This window comes from Acipenser ruthenus, chromosome 13 (assembly GCF_902713425.1).
Source record: "Acipenser ruthenus chromosome 13, fAciRut3.2 maternal haplotype, whole genome shotgun sequence".
Lineage (NCBI taxonomy): Eukaryota > Metazoa > Chordata > Actinopteri > Acipenseriformes > Acipenseridae > Acipenser > Acipenser ruthenus.
The window spans coordinates 36,484,648-36,508,827 of NC_081201.1; the positions used below are offsets into that span (position 1 = coordinate 36,484,648).

Below are 24,180 nucleotides of genomic sequence, written 5' to 3' on the forward strand. Positions count from 1 at the left end.
TTACTTTCTGTCTCTGTACAGCAGTTTAAACCCAGGTTCCCCAATAAAGGTATCAAGGGAAGTTTGCTATGGATCTTTTCTCTTTGAATACCCTTCAAACCTTGATTTTCCCCATACGTGACTGTTGCAGAGGGACAGTGAGAGAAGAAGCAGTCAGTTTCCCTGCAGCCAGGTTAATGCCCACACTGAGGCGTGCTGTGAATTTACAACTCAGTGGAGCGGAGGAAGCTGGCAGTGCTTGGCTTCTAAAGGAAGCAACTTTATTTCACAAGAGAATGAGCTTCTGTTTTGTGAGGTCTAAAACATTTCTCCCAAACATTTTTTAGGTAGGAAGTCATTGAAAGGACTTTTCAACCTATCTTTTGAGATTACTTGCTTTATTCATAAAAAGAGATGCAATTGGGTAATTTATAATCAGTTTACAGCATGCCAACTCAAAATTCACTGTGAATTCAATGAATTGTGTAAAATCAACACATTTTGTAGAGGTTAAATGTTTTTTTTTTTGTATGAATACCTATAAAAGATTTAATCCCACCTTTAGTTCATGCAGAATTGAAACAAAGGACTTGGCAATCCACTTCAAGCAATTGTCAGTGTCTTACAATCAGCAGGGTTCCCGTGTGCTGATTCGAATCCTGTTTATGGCGAGTTGTCGATCTTGGCTGGGGGCCGACAGCGATTTCCTCATTGCCCCATGTGCTCCCATCAACCCAGTTTCAAATATCCACTTCAAATTCAACCTCCTTTCTCACTGTCAAATCAATCGTCTGTTTTCTCCTGCTGAACCAAAGCAACAGATGTTACCAAGCTAATATTCCCTGGAGTCAAGGGCCCAGTCTGGCAAGTCTCTGTTTGGACTTGTGGGACATCTGACCAGTAGGGAAGCTGAGGCTCGGTGAGGCAAACTAGCCCATCTGCTCAATGAGGTCAACTTGACCAGATGATGTTTCTCCCCGACCCACAGGAGGACAAAGGCCAGTACAGAACTGCCTGTAAACCTCCAGCTGAGCTTGACCCGGATTCAAACCACAGCAACCTCCAGGTCATGTGATACACCCTGTACTCCAGCACACAAGTGCCTTCACTGGATAAGCAATACCGTTTAGTCTCTCATATTTTTCTAAAAGTTTTTCTTTTTAGTTTTAGTCAGTCGTTTCATTGATTATGGTAAATGAGGTTTAAGCAAAGCCACACAATCAAAACATTTGACACATTGTGAAAATGCATAAAAGCAGATACAAAAGGCAGTGTTTACTCCCTACAGAAACGCATCAGAAAATATAGGAAATAGTCCTTGTAAAGCACTACCAAACAGACAACATTTTATATCACAGTCTTAAAAATCCTAATTTACTCCTAGACCTTGGCAAAAACGTAGTATTTTTTTAAAGGGATATTGTGGCAAAGTGCCCCGCCCCTGTGTGCATTTGTGTGTTCTGTGTATGTTGTATGTATGGTGCGTATGTAAATGTTGGTGTATAGTCATTGGTACACGGGATATAAACAGGTCTGTGTTTCACGTGTGTTTAAATTGTATATTTGTATTTAGGCACGGGATTGCACATCACGCACGTGCATTTAAAATATAATATGTGAACACGGGGTTTCACGTAATGAATTCACGTGCTGGGATTCAAGTGAATAATTAATTAGTAATTGAATCCCAGCACAAACAGTATAAATAGATGCACGTTTAGTCACTCGTGGTTAGGTGTTCGGTGAGTGGAGAACGAGTGTGGAGAAGGAGAAACTAGATAATAAGAACGGAAGAACGTAAATATAAAGTAAATAGTGTTTTCACTCACCGTGTTTGTGTCTGTGCACTGTTTAGTTCGTTTTGTTTGTCCTTTTATTTTGGCATATAGTGCCGTGTCCAGTGTTTTTGTCTGTTCCAACCTTTTATTTTCTGTTCTGTTTATTAAATGCTGAACGCGATCACGCGTTCAGCCTCACCAAAACCCCATCTCTCTGTCGTTTGTGTTCCTGTTTCTGGTCTGACGCCACCCACTCTGGCCGTCTTTGTGACACGTGGTGTCATCGTGGGATAGCCGCGCCTCCAAGCGTCAGACCAGGAGGGGTTTTGTTTAAAAAAAAAAAAAAAAAAAAAAAAAAGAGGATTACAAATATTGTTTTGGGGGAAAAAAAAAAAAAAAAAAGAGAGTCAATGGCAGAAGACGCCATCAAACTGCGGGGCTGGTTCCTGGAGAATGCTGGGCTGGAGGCCCAGTCTCTGCCCATGGTCGTCCGGGCTCTGTGGATGATGGACTGTGAGAGATGGGAGGCATATCAGGAGGAACACACCCCAAACACCTTGGAGGAAGGTGTGGAGTTTGTCCTCAGCTACCTGGAGGCAACCATAAATGGAACAGCAGCCCAGGTAGCAGGACCACCAGCAGAGGAGTACCTGCTGTCCCCATCTCCACCAGCAGAGGGTGAGTACCTGCTGTCCCCATCTCCACCAGCAGAGGGTGAATGCCTGCTGGTTTTGCCTCCACAGCCCGAGCGGGAGGAGCCTGAGCGTCCACAGCCCGAGCGGGAGGAGCCTGAGCGTCCACAGCCCGAGCGGGAGGAGCCTGAGCGTCCACAGCCCAAATGGGAGGAGCCTGAGCGTCCACAGCCCAAATGGGAGGAGCCTGAGCGTCCACAGCCCAAACGGGAGGAGCCTGAGCGTCCACAGCCCAAGCGGAAGGAGCCTGAACGTCCTACGCCTGAGTGGGAGGAGCCCGAACGTCCTACGCCTGAGTGGGAGGAGCCCGAACGTCCTACGCCTGAGTGGGAGGAGCCCGAACGTCCTACGCCTGAGTGGGAGGAGCCCGAACGTCCTACGCCTGAGTGGGAGGAGCCCGAACGTCCTACGCCTGAGTGGGGGGAGCCCGAACGTCCACAGCCCAAGAGGGGGGAGTCGGTGCGTCCACAGCCCAAAAGGGAGGAGTCGGTGCGTCCACAGCCCAAAAGGGAGGAGTCGGTGCGTCCACAGCCCAAAAGGGAGGAGTCGGTGCGTCCACAGCCCAAAAGGGAGGAGTCGGTGCGTCCACAGCCCAAAGGGAGGCAAGTCGGGGCTTCCACAGCTCTGGGACCCAAGCCACCAGCAGAGGGGAAATGCCTGCTGGTTCAGCCCCAAGAGCCAGAAGGGGAGGAGTTACAGGCTCAACCCCCTGAAAATTTTTGGGGGGGAGAAGGGCAGGATGCTGGTGTCCCCCAGCAGCCTCTAGCTATGCTGTTGAAGGCAGCACGGCGCGCACATGCCCAGCCGCCACAGCAGAGGGAGCCAGCACCGCCACAGCCTCCCTCTGAGTGGCCAGCATCAGCCCCATCGCCTCTACCTCCGCCACCTCCACCAGCAGAGGGTGAATACCTGCTGGTTCCACCTCCACCGCAGTGGGAGGACTGCTTGCCCCTCCCACCTCCACCAGCAGAGGGTGAATACCTGCTGGTTCCAACACCGCCAGGAGCAGAGGAGCTGGAGCTGCCTCTGCCTCCACCACCGCCAGGAGCAGAGGAGCTGGAGCTGCCTCTGCCTCCACCACCGCCAGGAGCAGAGGAGCTGGAGCTGCCTCTGCCTCCACCACCGCCAGGAGCAGAGGAGCTGGAGCTGCCTCTGCCTCCACCACCGCCCGGAGCAGAGGAGCTGGAGCTGCCTCTGCCTCCGCCACCGCCCGGAGCAGAGGAGCAGGAGCTGCCTCTGCTGCCCGTACCTCCGCTGCAGGAGTTCTTGTGGCCGGAGCCCCACAGGAGGGAGCTGCCGGCTACGAAGAAGGGGGAGGTCGGGGGACCACCTGCCCCCGCAGCTTTTTCGCTGCAGGACGGGACCAGCATGCTGTCAGCCGTGCCACTACCGGCAGGGGAGCTGACAGCATTTCCAGCCATGGGCCCACTGAAGCCTCCCTTCCCAGCCCGAGACTTTGGCCTGGACTGCTGGGTATTTAAGGGGGGAGGTGGCCGTTGAGGCCATGTGTGCTGCGCACAAGGGGGGGTATATGTGGCAAAGTGCCCCGCCCCTGTGTGCATTTGTGTGTTCTGTGTATGTTGTATGTATGGTGCGTATGTAAATGTTGGTGTATAGTCATTGGTACACGGGATATAAACAGGTCTGTGTTTCACGTGTGTTTAAATTGTATATTTGTATTTAGGCACGGGATTGCACATCACGCACGTGCATTTAAAATATAATATGTGAACACGGGGTTTCACGTAATGAATTCACGTGCTGGGATTCAAGTGAATAATTAATTAGTAATTGAATCCCAGCACAAACAGTATAAATAGATGCACGTTTAGTCACTCGTGGTTAGGTGTTCGGTGAGTGGAGAACGAGTGTGGAGAAGGAGAAACTAGATAATAAGAACGGAAGAACGTAAATATAAAGTAAATAGTGTTTTCACTCACCGTGTTTGTGTCTGTGCACTGTTTAGTTCGTTTTGTTTGTCCTTTTATTTTGGCATATAGTGCCGTGTCCAGTGTTTTTGTCTGTTCCAACCTTTTATTTTCTGTTCTGTTTATTAAATGCTGAACGCGATCACGCGTTCAGCCTCACCAAAACCCCATCTCTCTGTCGTTTGTGTTCCTGTTTCTGGTCTGACGCCACCCACTCTGGCCGTCTTTGTGACAGATATATGATGAGATATATGATGTTGGACCCCAGCAAGATGATTATGAAACTGTGTTTGTGGAGCCTCGTGCCACCACTTTTGTATGTCACTTAAAATAGGATTGGAAAGTTTAAGTAAAGGCAAGATAATGTTTATGATCCCTACTTCGACTGAGTGCTATTAGTGAGCTCAGCTCTGGATGGGGCTTGTTGGTTGTCATGCTTAATAAAGATGGTCTATAAAACCTGAATGCTGCCTGAGAGAATGTGAGCCATTTCCTGTCCTGTTCTATTTACCCCTCCAGGATGTGAAATGGTATTGCGGAAAACCTTATGATCCAACGGAAGCTAAAGGGATGGGAAGATATAAGTCTCAGTCTCTTTAAGTTTAAAAATCACTATACACCTGAAGCAGCAATGGGACTTTGAGGGTGAGGTATTCTTTACTCACAGAGATTCTCCCCTTGCGTGACTGCATTCATTTCTCCCAGTGACATTCACATCATAAAATAAACATTAGTCTGCCTTTTGTGTTCATCATAAAATAAACCAAAAGATGGTGCTGTGGGATAAGGAAGTCGATTGATAGCATTTTTCATTATGTTTTAGAAAATAAACAAACAAACCAAAAAGTAGCCAATCCAAAAAGTAGAGACTATGATTGAGAAAAACGCCAACAAAGTACTGTATTCAGATAGCTTTTACATTTTCAGAGAGGAACAATGCACCCAGTGGAGTTACCATACAAAAATATACAACGTAGGTGCTTATAAGTAGCTCTTATTTGTTTATTTGTTGTGTTTTTTTTTCCTCCACAAAAAAAAATGCTCATAACGTCGAAAAATGTTTGAGAATCTGGCCAAGTGGGTCAAATTCTCATATAAATGGCCTAATATGTTATTTTTCAAATGGGGATATTCCATTAACTAAGGTTCTTTCATATGCTCAGCTGTCAGAAAAATAAACATAAGATATCATTTTATGTGGTTTAATAAAAAGGGAATTCTTAGTTCTTGGCCAACGCAAACTAAGTGCAGTTACAACACAGCATCTCTACTGTTGTTTGTCTTATTTCAGGTTGGATTGGTCGTTTTTAATTACAAAATAAATAGTCCACAGATGGAAGAGCATATATCTTTCTGGATGATCAATTCTAATTTGGCAAGATGATTAAAGTTATTAAACTTTACAAGAGCACAGTTGCTTAGACAGATCGGGATTTTATAGGCATCATATCATAGCTCAGCTGGCCAATGTGTTTGTGGTTCAGTGCTATAAATAACAATAATAATAAAAAAAATCCCATTTAATGTATGATATATTTGTTCCAGGAGTCATTCTGCTGTATAAGGAAAAAAAATAAGTTCTGCATCAGAACTGAACTTGCACCATACACTGAAATGGGTCAAGTTTTCTGGCCATAAATAACCTTATATTGTTTCTGTAAACTTCTTATGTTAATTACGGTTCTTGATCTATTTTGTGTGATTGGTTAGTAGGTTATCTAAATATTCAATTTCAGGATGTGCTGACTTTTTATGGAAACACTGACTCAATGATATGCATTGGTGGATGTCTTTGTAGCTGCTGAATATTAACAAGGATAATGCAAATGTAAAATGTAGTGGCTGAAATGTGTGTGCCCTGGGCCATTCTCTAATGATATTGTACTATTCTTTATTATTATTTTCCTGTTGAACTGTAGAACTCTTCTCAGTGCAGCTTTTTTCCTGACAAATGGCACTGCTGTAAATTACACTAGTGTTCTTCCCTGCATAGATTTTGCAGCACTCTGAAGGATTTATAAGCCTATAGTGCAACTGCAGGAACCCATCGATTCTCAGTTCTGTATTAAATCTGTCACGTACAAATATTTGAACATTCAGTGGGAGCTTAAGAGTTTTAGTGCTCTTTCATTTTCCCTCCTCAGAGATGTAGTGATATTTAGTTTACTGTAATTATATTATGAAAAATAACCAGATATTTTAAAATGTATCCGTTGATTGGTGTACAGTACACACAATTAGATGCATATAATGCAGTGACACATTGCCATAACATAACATTTTTTTTTTTTAAACATAAAATCTTGAATAATAATATAATACACACATTTCTGGGTTCATTTCAGCAGACCTAGTCTTTATTTGTGTTCCCCTGTTGGTCCGATGGGTGTGATTAAGGATGCTTTCAGTTTGCTCCTGCTCCCATGTCTGCAGCCACACAATAGTTTTATTTCTAGGAGTATTTATTTTATACTGTAGATTTTAACCACAGTATGTATATAATTGTCCTTGAAATTGACACCCTGTATAAAATGTCTGTCTGACATTTACTGTAAACTTCAGAATATAACTTCCATCTTGTGTATAACACACATGATTCAGCTGCCTTGGGCTACATCTCTTGTATACCACCCAAAAACAATATAGAATATAACTACCCAAGTATACTGTGTACCCTGTAGATAGAGGGTTTTTTATTATTTATTTATTTATTTATTTTACAATATTTAAAATAGCCATTATAATCTGGAATTGATATAAAATATTTACCAAAGTGGTGAAGTAATTTTCTTCAAATTAAATAATTACAATTAAAATAAATGAATGCAATAGTAAGCTCATATTTGGGAAACATGTTTACTCCAGTGAGAAGTGCAAGGTTTTATTGAGTTCCAATTGTTTTTTGTTTTTTTTAACAGACATTAAACGGACAGTTTAACCTTAATAGTTGCATAGCAGTATTACATGACACTCTCCAATTCCATGAACATTTAATGATATCAGATAACATTTAATGATATCAGATGCGTTTTTAAAACAAACAAACAAAAAAAGTTATTTTCCTAATGTTTTTGTTAGAGAAAAAAATTCAAGGAAGTACTGTTTTAATACCGGTGATATTTTTTTTAATCGTTTTTGGCATCTTTAAACAGCTTGTTCAGTGGTAACCACGCACTGGATACTGAAGTAAACTGCAGCTACGTTTCAGCATGAATGTGACAGCACGCCTCGTTCAACCTTGACCTCTGTACACCAGAAGCAGTTTAAACTATATTTACGTAAATTTAAAGCAGCATTGTCTGTGTTAATGATTATATACGATATGTGTAGTGGTTTGGTCATCAAACAAACAAACAAAAAAGGTAAGGTCAAAAGCATCAAATGTATCTTGTTTCTTTTTTTTGTTTTTGTTTGTTTGCTGAGCAGAACAGTAGCTGTCACATTTAGGAAACTTAGATTATATATACTTGGAATGTGCAATCTTGTCATACCAGGGACTTCTAAAACACATGTACTGTATTGGAATGAAATACATTGAATCACCGGAAATGGTAGACTGGCTGTTCAAAATCCTGGTCTGTAGTGTTCCCTGTTTTATCTTATCTGTTAGCTTGTTCATCACTTCTCTTGCCCTGGCGAGTTGCAATCTTGTTTGATTTATTGCACACATGAACCTCTAAAATATTTGTGTATTTTAGGATAGTCAGTCACAGAGACTCAAAGCTTCTGCTGGTCTTGGCTAACCAGTTTAAATATGAAATGTAAATGGTTTACCTAGACATGTTTTTCATTTCAGTTTTTTTGTTTTGTGGGGATACGTAGGATCGTTACAACATTTGTCGACCACAGAGTGTATATATATTTTAATTTGGAATCTTACAATGTTTTGCCTTTAAAACAAATAAACCATATAAGTTTACATATCTAATACAGATGAAAACCTGCCACTACCATTATGAGGAATGCAGGAATCCACTTTGCTGTGTGCAAACTGCACAACCAAGCATAGCAGACGAAGGCATCAGATAATGGGCACCAAGATTTTAGAGCTGCCACCACTGTCATGTTATTACAAGAATGTAAACCAACACCTTGAGACAATTAGTTGCCATATACAGCAGTTGATTTGTATTGCTCTTCAGTGAACATTTATTCCATGACACCAGAGAGAAATTCAAATTAAATCAATAATGATATACCATATGTTTCTTATTCTAGCTGAAAAAAAAATCTAAGTAATGAGTGTATTTATTCAATAGATCATTTTTGTGCTTACTATAATACCTTTACATTTGCTTAGATCCATAAGATTACTAAGTAATAGCATAAATGAACAGGTATAAATAAACTTGAAAGCCATGTTCTGAAAGCTCCATTAGTGTTCAATGCAAGCAGAAGAACAAATGGAAAGTGGAAAGTTATTTATTGATTTTTTTGGCATTGTGTTAAAATCCTTATTAACTCCAGTAGATACTAATTAACCTAAACTTATGAAAAGAGACATTTCTATTATGGATATCCCAGCCTTCCTGCCAGCCCTGTTGACTAATGATTTACAAAGTAGTAAATAAATGAAGGGAAAGTGTAATGGGACATGATGTGTGAGGCTAGCCTTGTGGAAGAACGCATTTTTCTTGTCCTGTTGTTACTTAATTAGATTGTAAAAAGATGATCGCACATACAATTTTGAGTGTGCACTGTTTTTGACCTACAAAGTAGCATTTTTTTTACTTGAGTCCACTAGCATTCACTTATGTCATAATGTACTAATACATTATTATTATAATTTTTTAACAAAACGGCTGTTTCTTCATCAGCAACTTATCCTGGACCTTAAACAAACACGCCCACAGACACTTTGCTTCAGTGAGTTTACCAGATTGAAGAGCGAGTACCAGCAGTACCATTAGGCTATAGTGTGTAAACACAACACTTTAGGACAGTGTGTCAACATATGTGTTACTTAAAAGAGCAAATGCGGTAAAGTAGATGTTAATGCAAATGTGTTCATATTGTTATTATCTGATTTTGTTTATTTGTAGGTATTGTGTGTGTTAAGTAATTGAGTGGCTCAGTAGGAGTGGAACTGAGCATGCCGTTAAGTGGGTTCTTTCACTGAGCTGCGCTGAGCGGCTCACTTACTTAACACGTCCAATATATATCACGTTTTCATGGCTTGTTTATTTTGCCTTGTGTGCGTAGGATCATTGAGCTGGGGTTAAAGTGATTTAAACACTGAGATTTTATAAATATATAAATTATATCTTTATCCTTCTGTGTGTAAAACAAAATCACGCATACACTTTTCAGTCTGCTACAGGGTCTGTTCAATTGATCCACAGTGGTGAATCTAAATACTGCCACCTAGATAGTAAAAACCAGTGTACCAAGGTTATAAAAATAAAACATCTAACAGTGCATGTGAGTCTCTTTAGCTATTTTTTGTCTGTAAAAATAAAGGCCAGTTGTTTAAAGTACAGCAGTATATACAGCCCCCACTGTTTAGCGCAATTGAATAGGCCCCAAATCTGTTATTGTTAGGAAATCAAATCAAATGGTTCTCATAGTGCTCTTCATGTACAAGCATCCCACATGTATTGCTACAGTTAAACAAAGTTATTGCGGATTGCATAGAAAGTCTTTTCTTTGTTTATTTACATAGGTCCTTCTCCTTTGATGTTTGCTATTTCCATTCTTCTTTTTTAAGGATCTGAAATCCCCTGATCAACGTGATGAGATAGCAGGTGCACGAGCATCACTGAAGCAAAACTCAACCTTGCTTTACTCAACCTCTTCAGCTTGCCTTGAGCATCCCGATGTTGCTTCTTTGAAATCCAGCAAGGACTCTGTCTGTAATGAAATACAGAACGGTCTCACTGCTATTTCCAATGCTGCACAGGGCTTTGGAGAAGCCAAGGTTCAGCCAACGTCAGCTTCTGGAACTCTTGGTGGAGCACTTGATGATCTTGAGGTAGGTGGACTACGTAAATTACAATGATCCAGGTATCAATACTGTTGTGAACAATCAGGTTGTCTTTCATTATCCAAGGCAACATCCCTTTTCATATCTAAAATCATTAGACATGCAGTAATATCAACAGCCTTTTGTAAAAAAAATAAAAAAAATAAATAAAACAACTACAATATATCTGACAGCTGATCCTTTGCAGCTTCAAGTTATTGTTTCAAATAGAAACTAAAGAAATACAAATATGTACTGGAGTTGAAGCGTATAGTTTTCCATAAAACCTGAAATATCCAGTCCGTATATATTTTATTAAACCTTGAAATATTTTATTAAACCTTGAATGTGTTGCTCCTAGAATGTATGTGAGTGCCAACATCTGTTCAACATTAGCTATACACAAAAGATTTCAAATGAGCAGTGATTATTGTAACACATGAGCTCATTTTTCTTGCTACTTCTGCATTTAAGATGCAAGTAGCCTACTGTAATGTTTTGCAGCTGCCAAGGTACTCTCTCTCTCTCTCTCTCTCTCATATATATACAGGGTGTGTGTGTGTGTGTATATATATATATATATATATATATATATATATATATATATATATATATATATATATAGATGGGCTTCAGTGAGTTACAGGAAAATAATTTAATCCAGGGTTTCTGTGATGTCATAAATTACGAGACCGAAGGTCGAGTAATTTATAAACTGTCACAGAAACCCGAGATGGAATTGTTTTCCTGTAACTCACTGAAGAGGCCCATCTATTATTTTTTATAATACATGGATACCCTTGTGATGCTAATATTAAAGAAGATGAGGTTCAGCAGTACAGTTGGGTTTTTTTAAACGTAGTGTTTCAGTGCTGTACAGACGTTGTATGTCGTTATCCGTTTCTCCAGTTTCTCTGAGATATGAATGTACCAGCTTCACTTTTTTTTTTTTTTAACGTATTCTCATCTTGTTGATCATTAATGAACATTTCTGTACTGTGGGTGGTGTCGAGTGATTGAAAACGAGACATTTTGTGTTTATCTATCTATCTATCTATCTATCTATCTATCTATCTATCTATCTATCTATCTATCTATATATATATATATATATATATATATATATATATATATATATATATATATATATATATATATATATATATATATCAGTGGTGGCTGGTGGCCAAAACAGTCAGGAGGCAGAAAAAAGCAGAGGGTTTGGGGTCCCCTTAAGACTCAGCCAGCAAGCAGTAGAATCTTATTATTGTAGTCTGACTCACAACACTTTTCATATTATTATTATTATTATTATTATTATTATTATTATTATTATTATTATTATTATTATTATTATTATTGGCAGATACCTTTATCCAAGGTGACTTACAGGTGTTACAGGGCAGTACTGTACAGGGTTACAATGCAAGAGTAATATTTAAATACAGTAAAGTTTACAATAGGTGGAAATAATACTACTAAAATACAATATGAACTAGGATACAACAAGTTAGGATTGCAACAAGTTATATCTACATATTAGTAGTGCAAAAGTGCAAGGCTAGTGCATCAGCTGAGGATCCAGTAACATGGTGCTGAGGTCAGGTGAGTCCAGTGCATCGGGGTAAATCAAGAGACCAGCAAGTGCAGTCTAAACAGCTTTACCCCAATTTGGCTGTTAAACGCATTTTTTGTGGGAAGATGTGTATATATATATATATATATATATATATATATATATATATATATATATATATATATATATATATATATATATATATCAATCTAGTAGCCATAAAGAGTACTGTAAGGTGTATAAGGTTATCCTGGTGAGAAGTAATTAGATTTTAGTAAAAGTCATTCATTATTTGATTATGAAAAAAAGACCAAAGGCTATATATCATCTGCTTCTTGCTACCACTGGTGGTGGACATGATAATTAGTTCCTATACTCTGTAATAATTATTCTATGTTTATATATGTATGTTTTTATTCAAATTGATATGTAACACATAGTAAAATGTAACACACAAACAGACCCTGCCCCCCCCCCCCCCCCACACAATGTAATTCCTACTAAGTGGAGCATGTGTGTGTGTGTGTGTTGGGGTCTGTGTGTGTGTTTCTGTGTGTGTGTGTGTGTGTCTGTGTGTGTGTGTATGTCTGTCTAAGTGTGTCGGGGTCTGTGTGTATGTGCGTGTGTCTGGGTGTGTGTTTCTGTGTGTGTGTGTGTGTGTCTGTGTGTGTGTGTGTGTCTGTCTGTGTGTCTGTGTGTCGGGGTCTGTGTGTGTGTGCGTGTGTCTGGGTGTCTGTTTGTGTCGGTGTTGGTGTGTATGTGTTAAATAATACACTTATCATGTATCACAGTAATTCACCTTGTCACTCTGGCTCACAACAATTTGTTCTTGTACTTCTCTTAACATAAAAAAAAAATTTAAAAGCCCTAAGTACAGTTCATAAAAGTTTAAATTATAGATGTACTTCATTAGATTTCAACTGCAAAAGCTAAAACAAATGATACCGTGTATTAATACAAACAGAGCAAAGGCTTCCCAGGTTTAATTCTCAATCCAGTTATCATATGAAGTGTTCATACCTATTCAATAGCTGAAGACTTCTGAAAAAAAAAATCCATCTCATTGATTTTGCTTAAAAAGTGCATTTACAAAATGAAATTGGGTTAAATGTAGATATTTGTCTTAAGGAGCTTCTTCTTAATTGTGAAAACCTAAGGCTCGCTTATGAAAGATCATACAGTGTTATAGTGTTAGGATCAGGTTAGGTTTTTGAGATGATCAGGTAAATACCTAATATGGTCTTTATTATTGTTGTTGCACAGAACATTTTCCACCAGTTGCCTACATCTAGAACATACTAATAATTATATCATTCATTCATTTTGCAATATTGGTCCATCCATGTGCAATAGAGCCATGCAATCTACATGTCCTCTTTTTATTATTAAAATAAGACAAAGGATTACTGAAGAAAAGAAAGATCAAATTGGCTCTCATTGCTGAATCAAATCGTTTTTTACTTTATGTGTATTTGACCTTTGATGGCAAGATACGCAGACAGTGCGCTGTACAATATTAATTTGTAATTGCAATGCTTCAGTGCACTTTACACATGACACCTCTGGATCTGTCCTTACTGTCTTGGAGTTCTCACAGCAGCACAGTGTTTGATAAAGTGAATTCATTGCTGATTTCTATTTCACCTAACTAACTGGCTCAATGCCTCTATACCCTGGCTGAGTTTGATCATCCAAAGCTGATAGAAATGATGTATGGCTACGGGATCAGTTTCTTTGGCTGGCATTGATTCTTTGAGGCAGATGGATGGCCTAGTACAGTCTCATCTCTGACCCTTTACTTTTTACTAACATGTAAAGGATTGTGTTTTAAGCTGTAATTATAAAAATACTAATTACACAATATAACATTAAACGGTGCTTGGCAGGATCACTGGGTTTCTGTAACTGATTCAAGCAGTGGAATCTATCTATCCAGCTATCTATCTTTCTATCTATCTATCTATTTGCCTCCTGCTGTTATTGGTTATTCAGTTTCATTAATAGAGACCTTACCTCTCTCTCATTAGGGTCTACTTTACTGATATAAATAGTGGTGGATTTAAATAATGCTGCACTTTATATTATTTTGGTTGTGGGTTTGCCACATGGATTATTTATAAACTTATTAACATTCACCCATACACTAAAATGAAGTTCTTAATTTTAAGATGTCGCTATTAAGATCTGCCATTGTCTAGATCAGGGGTAGCCAATTACGACCCTGGAGGGCCATGCCAATCATGGTCTTTGTTCCAGCCCAGTTCTAAATTGTTTAACTGAACCAATTAAACTTCCATCCAGACCTTGAAGAAGTTAATGATCTCATATAACCTGTTAAACCTGGCGTAGAATTGCCCTCCAGGACTGGGATTGGACACCCCTGGTCTAGATCTTTAAAATAGACCTTGTTATCTAATAAGTTTTTTTCCCTTTACAGTAGCAACTGTGTATGTAAGAAACACAGATTAACAATGGCATATTCTTTGTATGACTTAATTATAGAACTGAATCCAGTATTTCAACAAACCAGTTAATATACTCCTTCAGTTAATTAAAGCGATACAAAATAAAAATAAAATAAGCAAGAATTAAATATGCACATTGCAAACCAAAGATAGAGCAGCTTTGTATAAAATGCTGGCAAGGCAGCATTACTATCCAGAATTAACTTATAGGCACAAGCAGTGTTGTGCCATCCCCCAGATAACAGTTTAAATGCTTTATAGTCTGGACTTATATCCAGTCCGGTACTTCCTTAAATATGTTGTGCATTTGAATGTTTTATTTCTAATGCATTTTCTTAATTTTGAAAAGTTTATCAGGGTAATTTATACTACTGTACTAGAGCAGCCCTGGCCCAAAGGCTGGTCTTTGCTGAACAGAAAGTCTCTTCGCAGATAGAAATACTCATGGACAGGTGAAATGAGATCCTATTGATTACAGTCGTTTATTACCAGTGTTGTCTTCGGATGCAGGGGTATTGGCCCCATCTTGCTTAATTGCAATGTTTTTCCACTTAATGAATATTTGCAGACCGCAGTTGATTTTAAAATGCAGCTGCTTGCATTCTGACCTCAATTTTGCCTGAGATACACCAGCTACCAATACGTTCCTCACTCACTCACTCACTCACTCACTCACTCACTCACTCACTCACTCACTCACTCACTCACACACTCACCCACTGATGTAACTTAAAAAAAGGATGGTGAGTAAGTAGATTCAAGAAAATGCACAGAGTCCTTTTCTTCACTCAGTTGTTAGGTTTATTGAAATATGCAGGGAGTCTGGTCCCAGGTACAGGACAAACAGAATACTCGTTCTTACAATTGTTGCATGACATTAAATACCCTTCTGCATAGGTGTCTCTCTCCTCCTCTTTCTCTGACACTTAACCAATAGAAAAGGTACAACTCATTATCCTGTTACCATATATTTCATTTAGTGTGAGTGTGTGTGTGTGTGTGTGTGTGTGTGTGTGTGTGTGTGTGTAGTCTAGTGTGACGACCTCTGAACTCAGTGCATTCTTCAGACCCCTGGTGCCCCAAAAAGGTCCATACATCTGGTTTTTGTCATCTTCCTTGTAACTATCTCTCCGTTTTGCCTGAGACCCCTTTGAGTCCAGTGGCATTATCTCTTACTCTCCCTGTGAACCTTTGGGTCCAACGGCAGTCCCTGGGAGCCTTTTAGCTCTTTTATGCTTTGTATTCCCAAAAGTCTTAGAGCCTGGCCCCTTCTGGTCCATAGCACTGTTATCTTGTTAGCTTGCAGTCAATGTTGGACAAGAAGCTTGTAGAAACAAGGTCTCTTATTAATTGTTAGCAGTACATGCAATTTGAACCAAACAGTCTGCTATCTGCAATATTAGTTTCTTTTCAGAAAAGAACACCAGTATAGCTCTGCCAGTCCACATGCGTAGCAAACTGCTAATCAATTCTCGATCCATGTTTTCCAACACCCACTCACTCCTTAAAAACACAAAGCTCTTCAAAACCATGATCCAGGCAGCCTTCGTAATGGCTGACCACCTACACCCCTAGGCGTTTGAGAAGGTAATGTGATGCAGGCCTCCTCATCTTGCAAGCATCTAAGCAAGCTGCTATTTCTGTAGAACTCCTGCCCTAAGATAACAAGGATGCTGCCACTTGTTTTCCCTGGCAACTCTCAGGCATATTATTTTTATAATGATAAACCTGGGGGAGTGTATTGTAAAGGGTTATAAATACCCACTTCCCCATACTGTATATACACAATGCATATGGTCCGGGAGTTTGAGTTTTTATGAGCAAGGGTTCTACTGCATGTTAGGAATGTGGATATTTGCACACAGCTAAATACTGGATTCTGACATGATACCAAACAACACATTCTGAAGGCCCTTATTAAAAAAATTGAGGCCTTTTATACGCTGATTGTGTGCATCCTTCTGTTTGTCCATTCGTTTATCAGTCACATGGTGAGACCATAACTGCCTTGATTTTGCACCAAGGAGAAAAAAAAAATACAAAAATAGTGCAAACATTGCACTGGAGTAAAACATGCATTCGTATTCCAAAAGAAGTGCTGTATGGCCCAATAAATAATTGTTTTGCTTAATATGTCTGAAACAAAACAACAAAAAGTATATCGTACAGTACTGTATGTGGGAAGATAAATGTGGCTGCAAGGTCAAATATCAGTAAGTACTTACCCTTTTAAAGTAAATAAGTTCCACCTATATATCTTTCCAGAAAATAATATTGCCTAATTATTTGCACTCTCTCTCACACTGTGGTAAAATAAGATCAGTAAATACTCAGTAAATAATCAGTAAATGTTGGGAGCAGATCACGTTAAGAGTTGTTTATAGTGCAGGGATGCAGCAGAGAGCTCACCCCACACCTAGATTTGCAATCTCTTCTCATTGTTGCCCACAGCTGGTGGTCTCGAGGGCAGTGAGAGACGTATAGCCTGGCAAGCTGTAGCGCACAGCCCCTCACAAATCATCTGACAGACCGAATTAAAAATGTGCTCCTAGTCTGCATGGTATAATTGAAATGCATGTAACTAGGTCTTGGTTCTTATTGTGAATAAATACCTTGCAGTTCATAGTGTGCAGAAGTTTTAAAATAAGTAGTGTACCAGGAACAGAACAGGTTACATCTAAATAAAAAGGAGTGATGCTACGTTAGAGGCCTACAATGAAAATACATTAATACAGTCAAAACTGCAGCTACCGAAAAGTCATACTGTATAACCCAAGCAACCCATACATTGGTAATTAAACGTTTTTCAGATTGCTTGGTTAAATGGTAAAAGATAGACGTTTCTTTGAAGTAGTACTAAAAAGCTTTTAAGAACTTACACTTCACCTTTATGTTACCTAAATTCCCATTGGCAAATCAAAGCAACCCAAGAGTGTTATATTTTAACAATCATGCTTTCCCTAATGCACTTGACATGACTCTATTTTCCAGCTGGTACCATGGTACAATATTGAAACACCAGTAACCAGCTTTTTGCTGTGCAAAAGTATTGTGAATTAATAGTGACCTACTGTCTGGTAGAAACACAGAAAATGTATTATTTGACTATTGCAGGCTAAAAACAGATTAAAAACAGTTTTCAAGTTTAAGAATGAAGCAATTGCTTATCGGCTAACCAAAATTGTCTGAAATCATAATAGTCTACTACAGCATAAAGTTAGTTAAAATACTAACTAACTTTACTGGATTAACTAACAAACAAAATCATGAAATATATACAAATTGTTATTAGTTCTTTATGTGGAAAACATGGCACCTATCTGGGACCAGAGAATAATTTGTCATATTGTAAAATGTAGCTCCATTGCCAACAGAAATATGATAGTTCAAGCAGTGTACAAGGTAATGTCCTATCACCTTTTAGTATAAACTGTGCTGTTTTCTTATTAAACACAAATTAAAAATTAGATAGATGTAAGTCTCGTCCTTTAGTTCTTCCTATGATACAGAGGGCAAAGACAAGGTTGTAAGGGAAGGTCACAACCATCAAAGGCACGGTGGTCATGCAGTTCTGGGTTGATATCTGCAACACAATCAATTGACATGGAATGGCCCTTGCCTTATGACTTTTCATAAAGACTGCAGTGTATCTCATGTTCTTTGCCCAGTGGGATGAGAAAGTCATCAGGCACATTGCATCTCAGGCATCGGGCTCTTTTGACAAACACTGTCTTGACTCATAACATTTCTTTGGTTACATGGAAGTACATTTTGTTATTTTCGGCTTCATTCTGCTTAATTTACTTTGAAATTGAACTGCGTAAGCTTAAAATGCAAGTATTAAACACTTGAATAAACTGCAAAATGTAGCTCATTTTCATATATGTATATGTATATGTATCATGGTCAGTTTACAGATTGAGGATATATTTTTAATCTGTATGAATATGAACAGTGATATGATAGTATGAATACTCTGAATGGACACTATATTATCCACTAGCTACTGTACACTGGGATTACTCAGTGCAAATAGCTGTGACATCAACACATTCTGCTGTTCTGGAGGTGACATCACACATTTGTTTTTGTTTATTTGTTAGTTTTTAGTAAATTACAGTTATAACCAGGTGTCAGGAGGCACTAATTAATGGTAATATCTTCCATAATCTCCCATCTGGAGAATCTTATTTACTATGTTATGTAAAAAGAAAAAGATCTGTAGGCCTATTTATTTTGGAACTTTTTCAGCTTTAAGCATGTTGTTTTTCCCTTGGTGTTATCAGCAATCAGATCTGCAATTTGTGCTTCTTTACTTTTGTGTGCCTCCTTGTTCAAATTTACTTAAGTCCATTTCAAATAGGATGCAGAACTAAGTCTAAAAGATATCCACAAACATGTGTCTGCTGATATCCACAAACACGTGTCTGTACCCATTATGTTATTCTAAGTGTGACATTCACCCATGGCTTACAGATCTATTCAAATAGTGTTTTGTGGTGTCATCATCATTACAGTATATATCAAAGCAGTAATTTACTTCAAAGGCAATATTTGAAAGCAAATGGCTACACAATAATTATGAATTTGTCTGCGCTTTGAAACCCAAATTACTGTCTAATAATAAAATATGTTGTAACAAGTTGGTGGTCCAGTTACACTGACTCTATTTTACACTGACTATATTTTATTTTAGAGATACTCTAAAATAAAATATGTAACATAAACAGAACAACTTTTGAATAAGGTGAAATTGCAATATATATATATATATATATATATATATATATATATATATATATATATATATATATATATATATATATATTTAAAACAGTTAGTTTGCAGATACCAAGGTGTTTCTGTGAATAGGTTAATTGTTATGTTTATAGATTCCAAGGTGTAGCTGTGAATAGGTTAACCGTTGATGTTTGCAGATTCCAAGGTTTTCCAGTATAACCTAGAGAATCACTCATCCATTCTGTTATATTTCTCATTAGAGCTTGATAATGCTGCGATCAGCCTTTCTTAAAGGGTACATAAGGACCTTTTTAATTTGTTGTGTTACATGTTCCCATGTGTTGCTACAACTGTTTACTTAAGGTGTGTGTATTGTTTTAATTTTTATTTTTTTTACATTTTGAACACTTTTCTATACTTTTACATTGAATTCGCTGCCTCAAGATGGCTTCCCATGTATCTGCATGGACCTCTCAGAACTACATTTCCCACCATCCCCTTGCTCACTGGTAAATCCATCTCAGCTACATATGTGAGCAGGTGGATGATGGGAAATGTAGTTCTGAGAGGTCCATGTGGGTACATGGGAAGCCATCGAGGCAGGGAATACAATGTAAAAGTTTAGAAAAGTGGTCAAAATTTTAAAAAAATAATATATATTAAAACAATACACACACCTTATGTAAACAGTGGTAGCAACACATGGGAACATGCAACACAATAAAATAAAAAAAGGTCCTTGGTCCTTATGTACCCTTTAAGAACTCTCAAATTATTAAAGGATGCCTGACATTTGATGTAAATGCCTTCTGATTGTCAAGACAGATGCTGAGTAGATTCCATTCTTGAACAGAATAAGCAAGTCACTGACATAAATTCTATATCACATTATTATTATAAGTAAGAATGAGATTAAGTCACGGTGGTCATGAGTGACATGTATTCCATGTTTTTTCTTGGTATCTGTGATTTTAATAGAGATCATTTAGCTTTACCAGCTCTACTTGAAATTCCACCTTAAGCAAAAGCTTTTTTCACAGTGAAAAGCACGTCTGCTTTACTTAGCCATTGAGAGCTTAACTCAATACTTTTCCACATTGCAAGCATATGCAAAAAAAATACAAAACAGCAAAAATGAGTGCAAAAGCACAACCTCCACAATACCCCATAATGTATTCCATGAAAGTGGAGGGGATTAAAGACCTGAATAAAGTGATCAGTCCGTCACTTCGGTTCACATTGATGTTGTGAAAACCATAATACATACAAAAAAAAATATTTCCTTTTTTTCTGCTTTTATAGACAGACTAATATTATGTTTTATGTATGTATATTATATTTAAAAAAAAGAACTTCACCACCACTTCCCCCTTCCTCTGTGATTTTGAACACATTCACTCTGACTGCTCCATGATTTGGTACAAATTTCTGTCAAAAGATTTCAGCTTTAATTCTAAGTATCAGAATCTCAGGATACTATGTGTAGGCACCCTGTTTATCAGTCTGTCTCTATCCGTATGTCACACAACATTTTCATATATATCCAAAGAAGAGCTTACTCAATTGTGATGAAACCTTCATCTGGAGAACCTTGTCAAATTCCATTGAAAACTTTCTAAAAGCAGTCTTTAGAATAAGGTAGCTATTGAGTGTCTGTCTATCTATCTTTGTTCATGTGTCACACACTTTTTTACATATGTCTATAGAACTGCATATTCAATTATAATGAAACTTGGTCTTCAGATAATTTAGCATATGGAGGGTGAAGGAATGCACCTGCCCATCAGTATGTCAAACACATATATTATGTAGTTTAAGTTTATCTACTTTTTCATGTTATGTATGGTTTTGATTTTACAGCAATGGTGGGGTTGGACCGTCACTGATGTGCTTGTTATTTATTTGGTCATTTTCAGAGTGCAATTATCATCGATCCCTTGACTGTGAGGGAGGAGAGCATTAGGCCAGCGCTGGAGAAACGTTTAGAAGCCATTATCAGTGGGGCTGCACTGTTGGCTGACTCCTCCTGCACACGAGATCTCCACCGGGAGCGCATCATTACAGAGTGCAATGTGGTGCGTCAGGCTCTTCAGGAACTCCTCTCTGAGTACATCAATAATGTAAGTATTCCCACAGGGGTGTCGAATTAGCATGCCTTCTATGCTGGAACAGCCTGTGGTAAACACACATTTTGCACCTTGAATTAGACTGTTTGCCAGCTCAGGAAGTATTCTTAGTTTCTTAATTAAAGAGATTAAAACTCTATAAATAAATCAATAAAAAGTACACTTGTTTTAATTTTAATTCATTGTGTTGTAGTGTTTGCCATCTTACAAAAGGAAGAAATGTTGTTAGAAACCTTTATCTTGGTGCATGTCGTATTTTTTTCAGTAGATCAGGAATCTGTTTTTAATAATACAGGTTTATTGTTTATTGCTGTATTGTTTTTTCAAGAAAGACCTGGATTTGCTATAATACCCAGGCTTCTTTTATGGTACTTTTGTTAGCAGCTATTATGCCCTATGCCTTACCTTGATAGTTAACTGCCTTATTATACATTTTCATACTTAAACACACTCGTTATTCATTTTACCTTTTCCATTGTTAACAGTAGACCCAGATCCCTATTAGCCAGGTGTGTGAGACAGTTACAGGAGGATTAAATCAGGGTCCTGACACTGAGTCAATGCTTCCTTTATATTTCATCTCTGCATTATAACAGGGTTATTTGAACTCCAAATATGACTAATATCGGTTGTCCAAACATATATATATTGTTTTTACTAAATGAGCATTTCTATATGTATTTAGACACTTACAGTGTTGTTATGTTATTTATAGGAATCAATTATGTTTACATCAGCTAAGTATAACTTCTGACAGTCGTAACTGCATTTCTCTGAACACAATATACTGTATAAATACAGTAAAACAATAATTGTGGATGTATCCTTCACATATTTAACTCCCAATCTGAGGCCCAGTGCTGTATTATACTCAATTAACCGACTACCCTCCACCTTCATCTACTACAGCAGATCATCTTTTAGTAGCATACTTCCCATCCTCTCTTCCAACACTTAAGTGGATGTCCTTAAATCTAAGCAATTTACCAAGAACATCACCAGATTAGATCTCCATGAATAATCATCTGCTATGCTCCAGTATCAAATGTTTCTCTACAGTACTTTTACTCAACAGCTCCCTGTTTCCACCTGTTGCTACCATTTCTATTTCAGTTAAATGTGCTCCACGTCTTTTCTCCTGTCATCCATTCAATGAATCAGCTACTTCTCACAATAGTTACGCACCTCCCAGGAATGTAATTTTAATTAAGACTCCAAGGATCTTCAGCGGTTTCCCTTCAGTAGTTTTAAAGCCCCATGGAATCGAATAACTCCTCTTGCCTTCTGATAACCTGTGAGGTTTTCAAACTCTTGTACAGTTTGGGATCTTCCTTCAAAGCAATTTATTTAAAATGTTGTTTTAGAGATACAACACAATACCACACAGAGCTGAACTCCAATCAATTTCTGCTTCAGGGACATTTACACTACTTGTTGTTTCAATTTTTACAGTGAGGTTTAAGGACAGGTGTTTGAAGTAAAATAAAATAAATGCATCTTTAATAACTTGTTTAAAATAGAACAACACAGGGGTATAGTGTTTTCTTAAACAACCTGGTCCCTTTCTCTGGACTATGCTTACTCTGAATTTACACTGACCTCCAGCTGTGCACAGACTGCTTTCATAGACTATAACTGTATACTGCTGCATGTACTCTTTGTCTATCACTGGTCATTTGGTGATAGCAATGTAATAAAAGGATCATGGCATCTTACAATACCTGTAAACCGACAACATACTAGGTCTAATATATAAAAATAACTTTATAGTACTGAATAATAACAATACAATGTTATACTGAATGTCTAATACATGAATGCATGAAAGCAATGCCTTATTCACTGCAGTAATCTCTTTGTACAGTGTGTCACACTTTAAGATCGATCTAAAGACAAGAAGACATGCTATTTTTTTTCTACCAGCTTTTTCAGTTACTGTAGTGTCCATCTCAGATTGCAGCTGTCTGAACCGCACGTCAGGACAGTGCATTGGTTTGTTCTCTTTTACTGCAGCTTTTCCTCTATTCAGCTTTGCCTCAGAAGCATATTCAAGTCATTCTCTTATGTTGACACATTAGTCATGAGGTGAAGGAGTAGCAGTGAAGATCTCCCCATTGGGAGGGAATTGTGACTTTTTAAAAATGCATTCGGAGGATAAAAAGAAAAAGATTACTAACATCTTGAAGAAGGCTGTTGTACCAAAAAATACTTATGGTCTCTTAGAACTCTGACGGCTGGGTTCAAAAACACAATGACCTCTCCTCTGTACATTAATAATTGTTAGCAGTAGATTTTCAGAAAAAGTAACAATGTACTGTAATTACCTTTGTGAGAAAATGTTGCATCTAGCAGCTGTCTGCAGAATACCTGCATGCCTCTTGGCTCCATGCTGAGTGTAGATGGTTGAAATGTAGGTGTTGAAATGTAGCCCTCATAATAGTAAGGACTATAGCATATAGTTTTTACATGGTATGTATATGAAACAAAGCTACTATGCTAAGTTGATATAATGTATCGTGGGCTTATATAAGCAAGCTTAACTCTGGCAGGAAAGCTGACATTTTGCTTTTATGTGCTTGCAAATAGGGAAACATCACTTTAAACAGGAGTACAAAAGACAGTCTGAAATTAACTGGCCTTTGTTATTGTTTAGACCACTGTAATAAATAGAGGGAGGAAGCAATTGCCTTTTTGCACAGTAGCTCATAACTCAATATTTGCACTGAGGCTCTCTAAGGCTGTCTGGCTCCCTCAGAGCTTTAGTCATTGATTGCATATTCAGCTGGCTTAGAGTGATGAATGGGTCTTTGGAACCGATCACTTTAAGCAACGTTCCTTGTGTTGTAAATACAGGCAGCATCCTTCCCTTATCTGTAAGCACAGTGAAAGTTCACTTGTTTCATCTTGTAACAGATAACATCCATTGTTTCCACA

At 38.2% G+C, this 24,180-nt stretch overlaps 1 protein-coding gene across 1 annotated transcript in view; it reads left to right on the forward strand.

Moving 5' to 3' along the window:
* The window catches only part of LOC117418301 (catenin alpha-3-like), a 183,172-nt gene that overhangs the window by 27,997 nt on the left and 130,995 nt on the right, over window positions 1-24,180 (forward strand). Inside the window, exons 6-7 of the mRNA XM_034031216.3 lie at window positions 10,085-10,348; window positions 21,037-21,240. Coding sequence (XP_033887107.1) covers window positions 10,085-10,348; window positions 21,037-21,240 — 468 coding nt within the window. The remainder of the gene's footprint in view (window positions 1-10,084; window positions 10,349-21,036; window positions 21,241-24,180) is intronic.